Genomic DNA, 16,262 nt, shown 5'->3' on the forward strand with positions numbered 1-16,262 from the left:
GCTGTCCAAATCCTGTGCGATTCTTTCCACGCTTACTTGTTGTAATTCTTTTTTTCTTCTTAAGTGAGCTAACCGTTGCCACACTACAGGAGCACCTAACAGCTAAAACGGAACAAACAATCCTTTCTTTCAGCATTAGCTGTTCTCCTCTATTGTAACGTATTTATTTTTTCTGCTCTTTTGCTATAACAGACGCGGGAAAAACACTGCGTATTGGCGCTTGGCTGTAGTCATAGGTTCCTACATAGCTACAAAAAAAAAACTGTAGTTCGAGCCAAATATTTCAAAAGCAAGTGCTAATATTAGCTGCAGATATGTTGATAAAGATGCGCGGTTTAAACCTCTAGGAGCACGAAGGCGCTCTTGAGCTCTCTGTGAGATTTACTGACAGAAACAGTTTTTTTGTTCTTCACTGCTCAGCCTTCTGGCATTGTACTTTGTCATTGTTCTTACATTAAGGCACAAAGCTTCTTGCTGTAAGCGTAACTTTATTACGTGACATTATAAAAGGGGTAGAGGTGCTTTCCTTTTGTCTTCTCAAAAGAGCCTACGGAGGTTGCTCACGAGCAAAAAACGATCGTTTTTGGCACACTCAAACAAACAGAAACACGGGTTGAAGTATTTGAAGTAGCAAAATATTTCAGCAGCCCTAATGGACCATGTACTGTCGATGGAAGTGAATAAACATGGAGAGAATGCGCTTCGCGTTCTGCCTCCATTCGTTCCTCAAATATGTGGAGTCTTAAAGTATGTATTACGACTGGTCCTCCGTCATCACCTTTGTTTCTGTTTCAATCACTCTCCTTGCACACCCACCGGAAGAAGCTGTGCAAAATCGGCTGGCATTCAAGGGAACGAAAATTCTGCCGCATTAACGGCGATCTGTTGAAAGAGCCGGGACAGAGTTTAAAGTGTTGCAAAATAAACGGCCGCTCGCGTAGCGTCGTTCAAATATTTTGGTGACTAAAGCTGTTGTCCGGGCGTGGCTCTTGAGCATTTCATGACAACAAAGGGAAATCGCAAACAATTTCGTACATTTTCAACGAAATCGGCACTGTTGTAGCATTGTTGCATAATCGAAGCTTAACTCCTTGAACGTGCAGCCTCGGTCCTTTCGAAGGTAACGCGCACGAATCGTCAAGTGTTCTTACGAGCTGGAAATCGTAGAGGAAAACTACCCGGCTGGTAGAAGTGTGGGTTAATGAAATAGACTGGTAGTACGGACACAAGTCTTCAAACGTCGCAATTGTCGTGGTTCAGATAGTGAAGTCATACACTCGACGTCGTACTGCGCTTTTATCATCGTTTCGACAAGCAAGTTCAGACTTCGTCAGCGGCAGCTGGTCGTACGATCATCAGGCTATAGTGCGTGACCATGTTTACAACGGTTTCACAAACGTCCTGCGGAAGGCAGGGCAAGGTCATGGCAAACTTGTCGACCTCGCTCTTCCTCTACAAGCCAACAAGTGCGCTCCACGAGTGTTTGCTACCTTTGAAAGTCGCTTCTTTATCGCTACCCTGTTCGCCAAGATCAGCACGTTTCACAAAGTGTGTGAGTCTTCCTGGAAACGCTTCCATGACCGCCTGAGCAAAATGACGTCACGTCGCCACATCCCACGGAACGCGTGACATTGTTGTCGCCACCACTCAGCAGACTGCTGACGGCGCACGTAAGGTCTGCATGGTGAGATCTGAAGTTGCCAGCTGATAAGCGACGCCCATTACTTCGCTTTAAAGCTCAAAACAAAGACAAATGATAACTACGACTCAATTGCTGTCTCGTACGTTCGTCTGTTTCATACCACGTCACCCTCGGACGAGGAGTCATAGTACGGTGTATTAACCCGTTAACGTTCGAGCAGACAACGAGTATTGTCTGCGAAGACATTAACTGAGCGGCAGTTGCCTATACGGTACTTACCTCTCCTCGCAGATTACGCCGGGAGCTCTAGCGATAACGATAAGACACTGCTCAGTTGCTTTGCAATCTCGCGTGCTCTCTCCAGGCTGTTGCGCAACCCGGAAAGCTGACATCGTGTACTCGTTCAGGCGATGGGATAGAAGCATCTGTGGAGCTTCGCGCGACGCTTTACGATCTAAAAAGAAAAACGCGAGATGGCTAAACTTGTCTCTACTGGGCGGCCGATGCGTCCAGTGTTTCCCCTTCCACTTAGCAACGGTGATTTATCTCTGCTGACGTACAGCCTCTTTCACGACCAACCGCAGACCCTCACTGCTTCAGATCTAAACCGCGGTGGTTGCGTGGAGGGAGAAAGGCTCGCACCGTTTGTTGCGACAGCTTCTGCGGTTGCCCACGGGACCGTCGCAGACGCTATAGTATCGGTCCCCCGGACGGAAGGTCAGTTTCGGAAAGCTCCGCATTGCTACTAGTCGCCAGCTTGCGCTCAAGGTGACTTATTTGACCGGCGGTTGCCTACTCAGTGCATTGCGCCGTTCGCACTTCAGCTTTACTGCATTGTATGTGGCATTTCATTTCTTTCGAGGTGTTTAAGTGAGCTGTTATAAAGCAATATGGTTTCATTAGTTGTCCCGTTATACGTAACTCGTCCGGAGAGTCAACCAGCTTTGGTGCAAGCAGTGTTTTGACGTGGCTGCGACAGTTGCCCAGTGGCTTTCAGTCGTAGTTAGTAAATGCGGAATTGGTTGATCATTGTAAGGTGTACAGCGCTGCCTTTGGGCGGCCGGAGCGCCTGGCTGCGTCGTTTGATTTTTTCCTTTCTACATTTGACGGACTTTCTTTTGGACACGAAAAAAGAACTGGTTCTTAATATACATAGCAGGATGAGAAATGACTGGATTATTAGACGTTATCTTGGAAGCTGTACAACTTTCTATATAGATGGGAGTTCTCCTCCAGGTAGTATAGCAAATGATAATTTAGTTAATTAAACGTAGTTATTTGGACTTACATACCACCCCGTATTTGTTTGCATACTTATTACCTACTCGCTTTTTAGTGCCGCCTTCTGATAATACACCAACTTATTTTAAAAACTTTCATCCAGTAAGTCGCTTGGGACGCACTGTACGTTCACCATGCCAACAGCCGTTATCGCTAGCATTATGTCTCCTTTCCCCGTACATCCTCTCCCCTACCGGGGGAAGACAGCGTTCTCATTCGCGCGCCACAAAAGCGTCACAACGCGTAGAATTCTCCTTTCCATTTTTTTTTTATATTGTTTCTTGCCAACCACACGTGCACGCTCGCAGCCAGCGCAGCTGGCGCTGAGCTGAGCGTTGTAATAAAGTTTGTTCATTCATTCCACATTGCAGCACAAGCAAAACCCGTGCCAGCTGTGCTTCCTAGCCAGGAAGATGCGTCGTGGTGCCGTGAAGGACTTCAACAACTTCCAGGAGTTCCTGGACCAGCAGCAGTACTCGCGCGACGGCGTGCGGCGGTACGAGTGGATCTTCGGCAACACCTTCGTCAGCACGGGCGGACTCTCCACCACAGAGGTGAACAGATGGGGTTCGCGCCACGCTTTGTACGCAGGAGGGACTGCGCCAGCTGTTTTAGCTGTGGTCTGGAGGCAGCAGCCTCCTTAGTTATCGAGACTTGTGCACGGGATCTTGAAAGCTTAGTAAAACGCTGTGCAAGAAAACAGGCCACAATTAAAATAAGTAGGCACGGATGAGACAACCGTAAAACGTCCGCTTGTTATTCATGTCCTATTGTGGTACTACTTCTTGCCCAGTGGCTATATCTTTGATTTGCATCCACTGCCTTACGAGAAGTTCTCGTTTATGTGGCCCTATGACAAGTAGCACCTGCTGCCAAGCATCAGCTGAATGGTTCTTTATTCCAACGAATAAAAACTGGTTGATTTTTTTTTTAATCCAAAGATAAGTTACTACATAGCGGTGCTGATGACTTGTTTCGGCTTGAACAGGCCTGTCCAATCCCAAAGAGAGAGTATCAGGAATTAAATGCATGGAGGCCTCATAACATTCTGAGGCTCTGCCTCTACAAATTCATCATTTAAAAAAACTCGATTACATCCTTATAAAAACATAGCCCAATATGGGCAGGACAGGGACAGAGGACGAATTTCAAAGGCGTTCTTTGTCCAGTCCCCGTTGTGCTAAGATTTTGCAACCATGCCGAAAGAAATTGCTCAGCAACATGCTTTTCTGTCACACCCGCGCCCTATTCCGCTGCAGTGGGGCGTGACGAAGGCGGGCGTCAAGGATGGCGACCGGATCCTGGACGTGGGCTGTGGTGTCGGTGGACATGACTTCTACATGGCGGAGGTAAGGGGCCAGTGTAACGAGTCGGTGACTATAGTGTATTCCGGTAAATTCACTGTTAGAGAGAGAGACAGAGAGAGAGGAAAAAAAGAGAAGAGAGAAGAGAGAGAGAAGAGAAAAGGAAAAGAGGGCGCTGCTATTTATTTGCTCAAGGGAAAAGAAGCGTGTCATATCCGAGCTGTGGAATCCAGCCGGCGGGTATAAGTCGAAACTTTAGTTTGAGGTGGCGTGGTGGCCGGTGACGTGGTCACCAAGAGCGGCCATAGCGATGGACGGAGTGCATGTAGCAGGTGGAGAGGCCAGTCCTCCCATATGTTAATAGTGGAATGTAATGCGTGAGGAGGTTCAAGGGGATTTGACAGAAAAAAAAAACGAAGTATCCTTTAGAATAACACTGGCGTATTCATTTCCAGCCTTAGGAAAAGGTCGCCTCATATAGGTCGGGTGAAAAGTTGAAGGAACGCAGTTCCGCAAAACATTATAATATAGTATAACAACGTTAATGCACTGAATGTTGGGCGAGTTGGTTCGCACTTCGCATAGTTACAGAAGATGAAGGACAAATATAAAAGGCAAGCTAACGCGACGGTGCGTTGTCAACAGCGCCTGTTGTATAAGACGACGGACAAAAGAAAAATGCATGTATTTTCCTTTTGTACGTCGTCTTATTTGCTGTTGTAGCTATGCCAAATGCGATGGTGCGCCCGGGCTTTCGGAAATTGGGGAACACATTAACACGTCGGCGGGAATCTACGGCAGCTAGTGAACTGCTCACACTTATACCCCAGCGCACGTGATACAGCAACAACTCGGTCCATAGAAATGTCAGAACATCTGACACCACCTATACAATGGAGTGTAGCGCATATGGCAGGTTCTCTCAGATCATGAATGGCAGTTTACCAATATCCCTCAAGAGAAAAGTATACAACAGCTGTGTCTTACCGGTACTCACCTATGAGGCAGAAACGTGGAGGCTAACAAAGAGGGTTCAGCTTAAGTTAAGGACAACGCAGCGAGCTATGGAAAGAAAAATGATAGGTGTAACGTTAAGAGATCGGAAGCGGGCGGAGTGGGTGAGAGAACAAACGCGGGTTAATGATATCCTATTTGAAATCAAGAGGAAGAAGTGGGCTTGGGCAAGGCATGTAATGCGAAGGCAAGATAACCGCTAGTCCTTGAGGGTACCGGAGTGGATTCCAAGAGAAGGCAAGCGTAGCAGAGGGCGGCAGAAAGTTAGCTGGGCGGATGAGATTAAGAAATTTGCGGGAATACGGTGGCCGCAACTGGCGAAGGACAGGGTTAATTGGAGAGACATGGGAGAGACATTTGCACTGCAATGGGCGTAGTCAGGCTGATGATGATGATGATAGTACGTGCATACCTAAGAAATTTTTAGAAGTGAAACACCGACGTCTGTGTACACTCTAGCAAAGGAAGTTACTCGCTTGATAAAGACGAGGTAGCTGGTACCGAGACAACTGGCCCGACTCTGATCAACTCGAACAGCGGGCTTGCAGTGGTCTAATAGAGCATGCATACTCGAACAGAGAATAACAGAGTAGAAAAAACTCATTATATGAGTGTACCAAATGCTTGAAATGACCAATGGCACAAGCACGTAAGAATAATTATGTTGCCTTCGCTAGGCACACATCAGGCCGTAGCACGTCAGGTAGGAACACATCAGGCCGACGCTCACCGTCGTGATTAATTCATGCGACTCACTGTGGGACACACGCATTTTTCATCCGCAACCATGCAGAAGTACGACGTCCGCATCATGGCCGTGGACCTGTCCGTCAACATGATGTCCATAGCGCTGGAGCACTTCGCCCAGAGGCCGCATCTCGCAGACAAGGTGGGTCCTTGACGGATATGTTCAACAGATATAAATCTAAGGTGATGGTTGACGTGCAAATGTTAGAGGATGTTTATAGAGAGCGCCAAATTGATCGACTCATATGTTTGCTAGTTTTGAAAGTAGTACGACACCGCATACGTTTGTGGTTCGGAAACCGTGTGTCAACGTACTCAGCGATGCGAACACTTACGGGCTTTGCAAGCGCCAAGATGTATTGAAAGCTCGCCGCAGGCACTTTCAACAGCACACAAGCGACAGCTGTATGTGCGCCGTTCAGCGAAAAAAAAGCATGACGTCGTCGGCGTGAGTCCGTGCAAGCCGCACCCCCCCCCCCCCCCTCGTCCCCATTTTATTACTGCTTACTGCACCCGGCTACTTTAACACACTTAACGCTGTAGCCCCACACCCCATCCTTACACCCTTCCTCGGCATACGCCTGTCACGCCGGACGCAAGCTTAACCTCCTATACACTCTTAACCCCAAACCCCTCTCGCAAAAACTAAGCCAAGTTTTTCATGTGCACAGACTTCACTGTGTTCCTGCCTGTGTTATGGAACGCTCAGCAGCACATGCATTACGGTGGTCAGGCATGAACAGACGCGTACTTTATTTTCGTTTCTAAGAAAAGTCGATCGAAACGCATTATTCGAAATCAATGTGGCAGTAAGTACCAACAAGCAAGCGTTGAGGCAATCAGCTGCGCGATGGCAACGGAAACGCAACGAAAGTTCAACCGTTAAAAATCAACAACGTCGTAATCACGTCCAACATTCCCGGACAAAAATTTCGAAAATTGTAAGATACTGTTATGAAAATACTGAAGGTAATAGTCCATTCTTCTGATATGTAGCAAAATCTTTCGTTTATTAAAGTTTTTCCATCGATCGCATCGAAGAGTTAAATTAAGACTGCCATAGAAAACCAATGGGGACCGCTTTTGACGACAGCAAAAACGTTGATAGAAAAGAATATATAAGACTGCCATCGGGTGATCTGCGGGTATATTGAATGTTAAAGTGAAATCTGACATAAAATGAAAAAATTGCGTTCATAAACGGTTTCCCGCTCAAAAATGCTTTTGTTCAGAATTGTTGGGTATGAGCAAGGATTATGTTGCACGTGACATGATACGGCGGGAAATTTCTTAAAGATACTGTATATCCCGCACCTGTAGATATTCCGCAAAGCATAAATTTTAACTGTGAACACGTACATGACGACATGCCGGAAACTACGGCAATCGTAAGAAATTAATAAACTTCGCCTTGCCCACACGCAAGTAGAGATGTGAAGGCCTGAAAAAAACACTGCAATTTTGGAAAAAAAACGTTTTTTTTTTCGTTTTTTTCAGACGAGGAAAAATGGAAATAAACATCGAAAATTTCACATTGCAATTTCAAGGTTTTACGATTGCTTGCTTTTAGTTTAGTTTTTTGTTTCTGCTTTGAAAATCAATACAGCGTGCATCGTTGAATTACTGGAGAGCAGTCGTCATCGCTGGTGCCACGTAGTGCTTTTAAAACGTTCGAGCTGTTAGTACGCGGGTTGAAGGCCGGGTCACATATAAGATCCAGGCTTGACTTAAAAACGCTAATACTTGAACTCACGGCTGAAGTAGAACAAAATGGCTGCAAATTCTACAGCGCTACACAAATGGCATAGCCGCCGCGGTGGCTCAGTGGCTATGGTGCTCAGCTGCTGGCCCGAAAGACGCGGGTTCGATCCCGGCCGCGGCGGCTGAATTTCTTTGGAGGAGAAATTCGAGGCCCGTGTACTGTGCGATGTCAGTGCACGTTAAAGAACCCCAGGTGGTCGAAATTTCCGGAGCCCTCCACTACGGCGTCTCTCATAGCCTTAGTCGCTTTGGGACGTTAAACCCCATAAACCAACCAAACCAATCAAAAAATGGCATAAATAACATAGGCTGCTGTGCACGTAAGCGGTTTTAGCCAAATACAAGCCTAGCTTCTCGATTTCCAACGTAGCAGAGTACAGGACATCCGCAGGAATTTGGTCCTTGACAGGCGTCTTCAGCGAAGCACGTGGCCCCATCTACCTGGTGGCAAGGACTTTGCACTAACCAGCCGCTAACTCCTCTGCCTTGCCGACTGCTGCAAATACCACCATCATACGCCAGCTGCGAACGAAACTGGTCACATTTCGGAAACCTCCATACAAGGATTCGCAGCAGGCTTTCAGGCGAACGCGTTCGAAAGCTTGTGTATGTGCAGTCCAACATATCTGTGGACACTGCTTCAATCCATGCTGCTGCGCGTAGTGCCGCATCCAGCGACACTGACTCCGAGTCCGATATGGAGTGACTTATAGATCAGTTTTCATGTTCCCTTTCTCGGTGTAATAGAACAAAAAGTTCGTTCCACAAATACGATATTTATATCTCCATATTCGCCTCAAGTGCAAATCATCATTTATCTTCTCGGTGCAATAGAACAAGTTCGTTTCACAATATGACATCTATAACTGCATATTCGACTGAACTTCGAAGCATTATTATTGATCGTTGTGCTGTTGCAATTAAATGTGTTTTTGTCACGTTTTGCAAAATTTCCAATTTTTCATGAAAAAAACCCTGAAAAAAAACGGTTTTTTTCATTCCATCCAAAATTTCTTGAAATTTTACATCTCTACACGCAAGACGTACGTATGGAAAACTGGAAAACAGAGGCTAGTCGCATAAAATTCTTCTTGAAGTGTTGCTTTTGCCGAATGAATTCGACAACGACAAAAAAAGAGACTGTGTTCTTTCCATTCCCTGCATGGTTACGTAACACTGCGTACACGACGAACAAGCAAAGCTTGTGGAAGGCAGGATCTAAGTGATCGACCAGCTATGACACGTGTGAGCGTTGAGCTCTCAGTCAGAAGGTCATTACCCGTATAAAAATTGTCTATAGATAGCATATAGACTTTTTATAGATTCTATTGCCTTCCTGTTGATATCTCTTTTTTTCTATTCATAGTCTAGACTATCTATTAAAAAAGTCTACTAAAAGTGTATGGCCACAAATCTATAGATTGTCTACAGACTGCCTATAGGATTTCTATTGACTATAGACTATTCTTTAGGATTTGTCTATAGAGAGTCTACAGAATGTATAGACAGAAGTCTATGGACAGTCTATAGACTGTGTAAAGCAATTTTTGCAAGGGGCGCGCACCATGCAGCACCTGTCCCCATGCTACAGTTGCTTGTTCTCTTACGTGCAACAGATCCAGTTCAAGATGTCTGACGTCACGAAAGCGGAGTTTCCCGAAGGCAGCTTCGACCTCATCTACAGCAGAGACGCCCTGCTCCACATCGCGGACAAGGACACTCTGTTCGCACTTTTCCACGTACGTGAAGAGCCGCGTCACCGACACACGGCGCCATCGGCGCTTGAGAGAGCAGCGCCGCTAGTTGAAGAAACCGTTTAACTTTGTTCTCTGCGTTTGCCGTATGTTAGCGCACTCTGGCATTGATTTCAAAGGCACTTGTATCTCTCGACTGTGCCGATTTGATTTCGGCACGTTTACAAGAAAATTAGAGAAACATGCGAAGAGCCATTAAGGTCAGGCCTTCCATGAGAGTGACTGTTTCCGCATTTATGTAGCTTCTGGCACATGTTATTACGAGATGCTCTAGCTGGTACTTATTCATCTTTATGAAACGTATGGAAAGGTATAGGCCACCTTTTCCAAACTATGCAGTGGTCACCCTTTAACACTATGGAGGAAAGAAACATGCATGAGAGGCGTCCTCTCACATACAGCATGATTAGTACGTAGCTATATTGACTTTACGCGAACGGATGCAATACCTGCGCAACATTTTTGAATAATGTCATTCGCTGTGCTAAACCGACTCTTTACCCTGCATTATTCTTTTACGTGACCAATAGGTGCGCTGTCTTCACACAAGGGCTGTTCAGCACACCTCTTTCATGCGTATGAAGCAAGTTTATATACGTGGCCATATTAGTCGATTATCGAATAATTAACGCTTGCGGTATACAGTGTTCATTTATTTCACACGCCTGTATGTCATTAACATGCAGAAATGGCTGGCGCCAGGGGGCAGAATATTCTTCACCGACTACTGCAGGGGAGACAAGGCAGACTACTCGGAAGAGTTCAAGAGCTACGTAGCCCAGCGGAAGTACAACCTCCTCACCGTCCCCGAATACGGGCAGGTACGTACGGGCGCGGCCGAACTACATGGAATATGCTGTCATCGCGATTTCCTGCAGCACATTGCGCTGTCGGTTGCATGCAAGAGTTCGATGGGACAGACGCGTTTATGCCTGACGTGCACAGTCATTTTAGACGTCCTCTAAACACCCGACCGTCCTGCCCAAGCACTCCCAGGAGCAGAGTACTTAGATGTCTTGCCCAAGCACACCGAGGAGCAGAGTACTTAGATCATGCCCGTCCCGTATAGTTCCAATCTTTCTTTCTTTTGATGGCCACCTCTTGGTCGAAGCCACTTTGGATGATTAACGTTCGTGGCGCTCCTCAATTCTCCTCAACAGACCTCCGACACTTACGCAACATTTTCTCAAGCCAGCCACCACCGAAGAAAATTAATAGGAGTCCTCTATAGATACTAGAGGCTCAGTGAATCATAAACTCGAATGTCCGTGGCCTATAGACACTTGTGCTTGTTACTGCTTATGTAAATTATTATCAAAATGGGTGTGCACAAAAGGAGTACAATAGGACCCCCTCACACACATACAATGAACGTTAGTTGTGGCACTATTGCTAAGAAATCATTCGTGCACTTAAAGAGCACAATGCAGAAGAATGCAGTAGAGCAGAAGAATGAAGGGCCTCTGGACACTCGTAACCGTATATATAGCCTTCACCGTGCTTGCTCGCAGAACGTGTGTACCATAGCATTACGCATTACCAACATTTGGGTGAAACGGAACGCTCTTGTGCACCGACTGGTGTTAATTGAATTCTCGCTGCCTACTCTCAACGCAGCTCCTGAAGAGGTCTGGCTTCGTGAACGTCCAGGCTGAGGACATCAGCGACGACACCGTCAAGGCGCTGCAGCGAGAGCTCGAGAGGCTGGAGAGCAGAAAGGAGGAATTTCTCAAGGTGATGCAGCGTACTTGCATACGCACTTCGCCAACCACTCCGCATTCTAATAAAACGGAGCACACGCTGCTCAGATTACAGATTTTGGGGACGAGCTTCTGGATTTCTGAACAGATAATGTCCTAGCATTGCTATCACAAAGCTAATGTTCACGCTGCGTTCCTTCTTTACTCGCTTCTTTACCGTTGCTATGAGACGTGAATGCATTTCGATAATTTTCCCTTCGAGTGACCTGTATAATAAGCACCCTTGACCTTGAATACTGACCCGCCACTGTGGCTCAGTGGCTATGGCGTTCGGATACCGGGAAGGAAATTGAGGGGTTCTGCCCGAATGCAGCGGCAGCATCTCGTCAGAGGCAAAATGCAACAACGACCGTGTACAGACATTGAGATGCAAACTCTAGAACCTCAGGTGGTCTAAAACTAATCCTACACCATCCACCACGGCGTGCTTCACAGCCCATGATGTGATTTTGGCGTTTATAAAAGCCAGTTACCATAATATCATACACACTCTTTAATCTCCGCATGCTTCTCGTCGCCTCATCTCTTTGCACTCAAAAGCTCCGTTTCTCTCAGCTTTATGAACACATATAAGCATGTGCTGCTCATCTTACCATGCGTCCTTTCAACGGCCGATCTTCTTCACATTTGGTCCCGCGGTTGCGGTTACGCAATACTTCCGCACCCTGGGGAGTAATAAAACCTAGAGTGGTCACTGGCAGTGTTTCTTGGAACAAGCCGAAGGTGAATGCGTATGCTGCAATTTTTGCTTCATACCATATAGTCCAGTGCGCCTTGATATGGCACCAAACATGCGGAGACAACGCATAAAACTGTTTTCTCCGTTTGCAGCTACACTGGTAGCTTCCCAGCGCTTTCGGCTCGCCCCGATTTCTGAAGTGAGCTTCCACACTGTTAGATGCATCATAAAACTTGGCATTAAAATAGTTCGCGTACGTTTCATAAATTACATGCAAAAAGCACACAGGCACGAACATAAAGGAAAGCCCACTCACAACTACCGTATCGTCAATTAGGCGAGTATAAAAAAACGGGGTGAGCCTGAAGGCGAAAAAAGGTAAGGTAAGCGTAAAGGCACGTAGCAAGAAGGTGTTTTCTCTGCGCTTGCCTTGTTTTTTCTCACACTCATGCATCATAAACGACTGTGTGAGCGACACATACATTTCGCTTTTTGCTTCTGAACCTAACGTTTATTTTTTACAAAATTTGCGCGATAGGTGTATATGATGTAACAAAAACATTTACAGCTGACCCACTAAAATAAAACAAGAAAGACGGAAGCTCATATGGTCTGATGCGATGAACAGTGTAAGCATAATGCGTTTTTAAGATGACGCTTTTCCCTTTTGCCACATCCTATTAACTGCCTGCAAGTTGCGCCAATTCCGCTTTGCTTGGGCTGGCTTTTATGGATCGCTAATGAATGTCTGCTTTACGTTTACTTCATTTATAGTTTGCTTGACTTTGTCTGGATTTATGGCTCGCTGCTGTGCCGCCAAACTTGCACGGTCACAAGCGCGAGAATCGTGCGCGAAAAACGCCCACGACGGTACAAGTTCGGCGGCACGGCCGCGTGCGTGTGACATGCAGCGCGCTTTCGCGTGCAAAAAACGCTCCATGCGAGCTAGGCTTTACTTGGCGCGCCACGTTCGATCAACCGATGACGCGATCCGCTACGCCCGCCCACCTCTCCGCTTCCGCCGATGCAGATTTTCCCTTTCGCCTCCCGTCGGGCAGCGGTTCTCGAGCTTGGCTCGCTGTGGGTGCTGAATGCTTCACTCGGAGGTCACGCAGAGACACACGCCGGCATTTTAGCCTAATGGCAGTAAAAAATTAGGTTCAGAAGCAAAGAGCGAAATATGTGTGTCACTCATGCAGTCGGTGCCTCCTTTGTGATGCGTGCGTGCGAGTTGCGGTGAAACGAGATCAATATTCTATGCCCAAGCTGACGAGCAGTCACACGCACACATTGAAAATCTTTTGGAAGGGGAGGCCCCCCGTCTACTGTTTTTCGCATATATTTACTAACTGGATGATCCAACAGCTGACTATATTTACTAACTGGATGTCCAATAGCTGTGAGTTAGAGATTGTCCTGTCAAGCTTTTCTCTTGCTCGTGCCTGGGAGATTTTGTAAAACTCTTAGTTGCATGCAGTTTATACTGTGAACGGTAGCACGTCTGACAGCATATCTATAGCATTAGAGGCGGCGTTGAGAATCCAATCGTAGTACGTCATCATTATCATCGTAAACACCATCGTCATTTTTTTTTTATTCAAAGTTTCATCGGGCATCACATAAGAAGAAAGAGCATGTATTACGGGTGCAGTTCGCAGGCAAACGGAGAGTACAGACATGCAAAATAAAATAGGTAACAAACATTCAGAGCAAAAGCCGTACATAGAGCGAAAAAAACTGTTGAGAACCAGGAAGAGTAAAAATGTCGTCAAGCAACCGCATGCATTCTCTGGTTGTTGCTCAAAGCGGTGAGGCTTAGGTAAAGACCTAAAATGTGCTAATGGAAGGAGCCCGTTAAAGTTCGCATGTCCTGCAGACACCTTCCTGGTGGGGCATATCATGACATATATATTTTGTGAAAAAGCACTAAATTTTGAATCTGTCATTGGTCAGCCAGGTGTTATTATTCTGCCTGCAGGAGTTCTCGGCTGACGACTACGCCTACCTGAAGCAGGGATGGGAGGCCAAGATCAAGCGCGGAACCGACGGGGACCAGGTCTGGTGTGCTTGCTACGCCGAAAAGAGCGCCTAGTAGGAGGACAAACAACAACGACCATCACACATATTCCAAGGGAGGCGACCATCACTTGGGCGAGCCTCAATAACGAACACAACAAACCGCTTTTCCTGACACTAAGTCGCCTGTTCCTGAAATAAATCACCATTTAACGTTGCTCAATCTTGCCACATATCTGTGCTGCCGCCATCGCGCTGCGACACAGCGGGTTGTAGCCTTGCAGCGTGTTGATAGTTCCATTCTATTAACACGACAGCGTTAAGATTAAGGGTCCCGTGTCGCAGAATAGCCGGTGTCGTCGTCGGCATTGTTGACCTCGAGCGAAAAATTCCGACGGAGGGAAAGAATTAATGAAATTGAACTGAAAAGAAAACTGAGTTCTCTAAGCTGATGATAATCTCTAAGCTGGCGCAACTGTAGTCGCTGTCAGAGGACATAGCGTACGGACAGTCCTTCCAATAAAGTCCTGTTCTGCTTTTTGTCAGTGCGCGGCAGATAAAAAGTTACCGAAGGTACTTTGGAAATTCTAAAGTGTGCTTGGCGAAAGCCTCGTCCGTTCTGCCTCCCTTGCTTTCGCAGTGAGACGTTCAGTCGTCGCATGCGCATTCGCTCCTTGTTCTTCCGGCGTTTGGTGTCAGGAGAATCTGCCGTCCGCTTCCCCGAACCGCTTGGCGCGGAATCACGGGGCAGCTTCGGAGCCATGCGTCTCACTCACTCTACTGCAACGAGACGTCTGGTGAAGGAGCGGCAGTGCGGCTGCCACCGCCGACGCGCGCGCGCTCGTTCTACCGCTACTGTATGACGTCACGGTTGCTCTGCACAGCTGCGCCCCCATCGGCGCGCCGGTTGCTAAGGAGGGGAGGAGGTTGCGCCGCTGCGCGGAGGAGAGGCCACAATTGGCACGATTCCGGCGCACGAACGGACACCGCGAGTCTAAGCCATAAAAGGCTTTCACCTTAAAACTCTGAGAGGCCGCTTTTTAAAGCGCTTAATTGGCCTCGTGGAGCCAAGGTCATCACCACAGCAATTTGACCTTCTAAGTGTAGAAGCGGTGGTGGTGTGGCGGCCACGTGACATATCTTCTCTCAATCCCTCCTTTATCTCTTCCCTTATGGCGCGGTTCAGGTGTCCACCGAGATATGAGACAGATACTGCGCCATTTCCTTTCCTCAAAAACCAATTTTCAGTACTCAGTTTCCTCTTTCTTCTTCGATATAAGAAGAGAGCCGATCGCTGCAAGCCGGTGTCGGTAGCACGTTAAGCCGTCGACGTGAGAGTACGATCCGCATAGCGCTTTCGAAAAACCAAATACGAAATTTCTGGAAGCGGGCGGCGGCGCTGAGAAAGGGAGCAAGCGCCGAAACTCGCGTCAAGCTGCGTCTCCCTCCACTGATTTCTCGAGAGTACTCGAACCATCTCGAACCGTAGGTCCGCGCGCGCGGCGCCGCATCGCCAACGCCACGGGGAGAGGGGGACCAGGGCCGTGAGCTTAGCGGGAGAGTCTTCGAGCGTGGTGCAGAACAATATTATTTTTTTTTTTTTTTGCCGCGGGTCGCCACCGCGCGACCTGCCTTGATGCCTACACGCCACCGCTTTCCTCCTCGCGCTCCCCTCGCAGTCGCAGTCTTTCGTCCTCCGCTGCGCTCGGGAAGAGCTGAACGGGAAGAGCTGCGCTCTAAAACACAATTCGAAAGAACGTCTTAATCAGTGCCGCTGTATAATTCCTCCTGTGTGTGTGGTTGTGGTCTTCCTGGTCATTTCTGCTCGCCATACTTCCTTCATATGCTGCCTCACATGTTGCAATAAATCGTCTCGCTTCTAGTCAGCGGCAACTAGTGTTTGTCTCCTTCCCTGTGTCTGGTCTTTGCCTTGTTTCATCCTTTCCATGAAAACATAGTCTACAGTCATTATCCTGCATTGCTGTCCAGCCATCTATTGGCTCTCACTTCTGTCCCTTCATTCTTCGCGAATGGACATATTCGAAGAGAATCTCGACGAAGCACAAGGCAGCCCCGATTCCCTGCTAGATATTTAGACGCATGTACACACTCGCCGTCAAAAGGTTATGAAAGGCAGTTCTGTCGAAGACATTTTCCTTGAATCCTGCGTGTACTTCTTGAGGTTTAATGATGTACTGCGCCGTTTGCTGTCACACGTATTTGTTCCAGAGTGCCTTGAAAGGCTGTGAAATAAGAGCTTTTCGCTAATATTGCCAGTAAAGATAAGGTTCTTCACCTCGCTTC

At 47.3% G+C, this 16,262-nt stretch overlaps 1 protein-coding gene across 2 annotated transcripts in view; it reads left to right on the top strand.

Moving 5' to 3' along the window:
* LOC149358547 (uncharacterized) overlaps positions 1-14,181 on the top strand; it is a 28,014-nt gene extending 13,833 nt beyond the window's left edge. For both annotated transcript variants that reach the window (XM_089570644.1, XM_089570645.1), the window contains exons 6-12: positions 3,295-3,477; positions 4,183-4,272; positions 6,035-6,130; positions 9,366-9,488; positions 10,190-10,324; positions 11,121-11,237; positions 13,921-14,181. In XM_089570644.1, coding sequence (XP_089426770.1) covers positions 3,295-3,477; positions 4,183-4,272; positions 6,035-6,130; positions 9,366-9,488; positions 10,190-10,324; positions 11,121-11,237; positions 13,921-14,034 — 858 coding nt within the window. In that variant the 3' untranslated portion in view covers positions 14,035-14,181. The remainder of the gene's footprint in view (positions 1-3,294; positions 3,478-4,182; positions 4,273-6,034; positions 6,131-9,365; positions 9,489-10,189; positions 10,325-11,120; positions 11,238-13,920) is intronic.
* Positions 14,182-16,262: the final 2,081 nt, after the last annotated feature.

This window comes from Amblyomma mixtum, chromosome 2, assembly GCF_055824585.1.
Source record: "Amblyomma mixtum isolate Tamu chromosome 2, ASM5582458v1, whole genome shotgun sequence".
In the NCBI taxonomy this organism is placed as follows: domain Eukaryota; kingdom Metazoa; phylum Arthropoda; class Arachnida; order Ixodida; family Ixodidae; genus Amblyomma; species Amblyomma mixtum.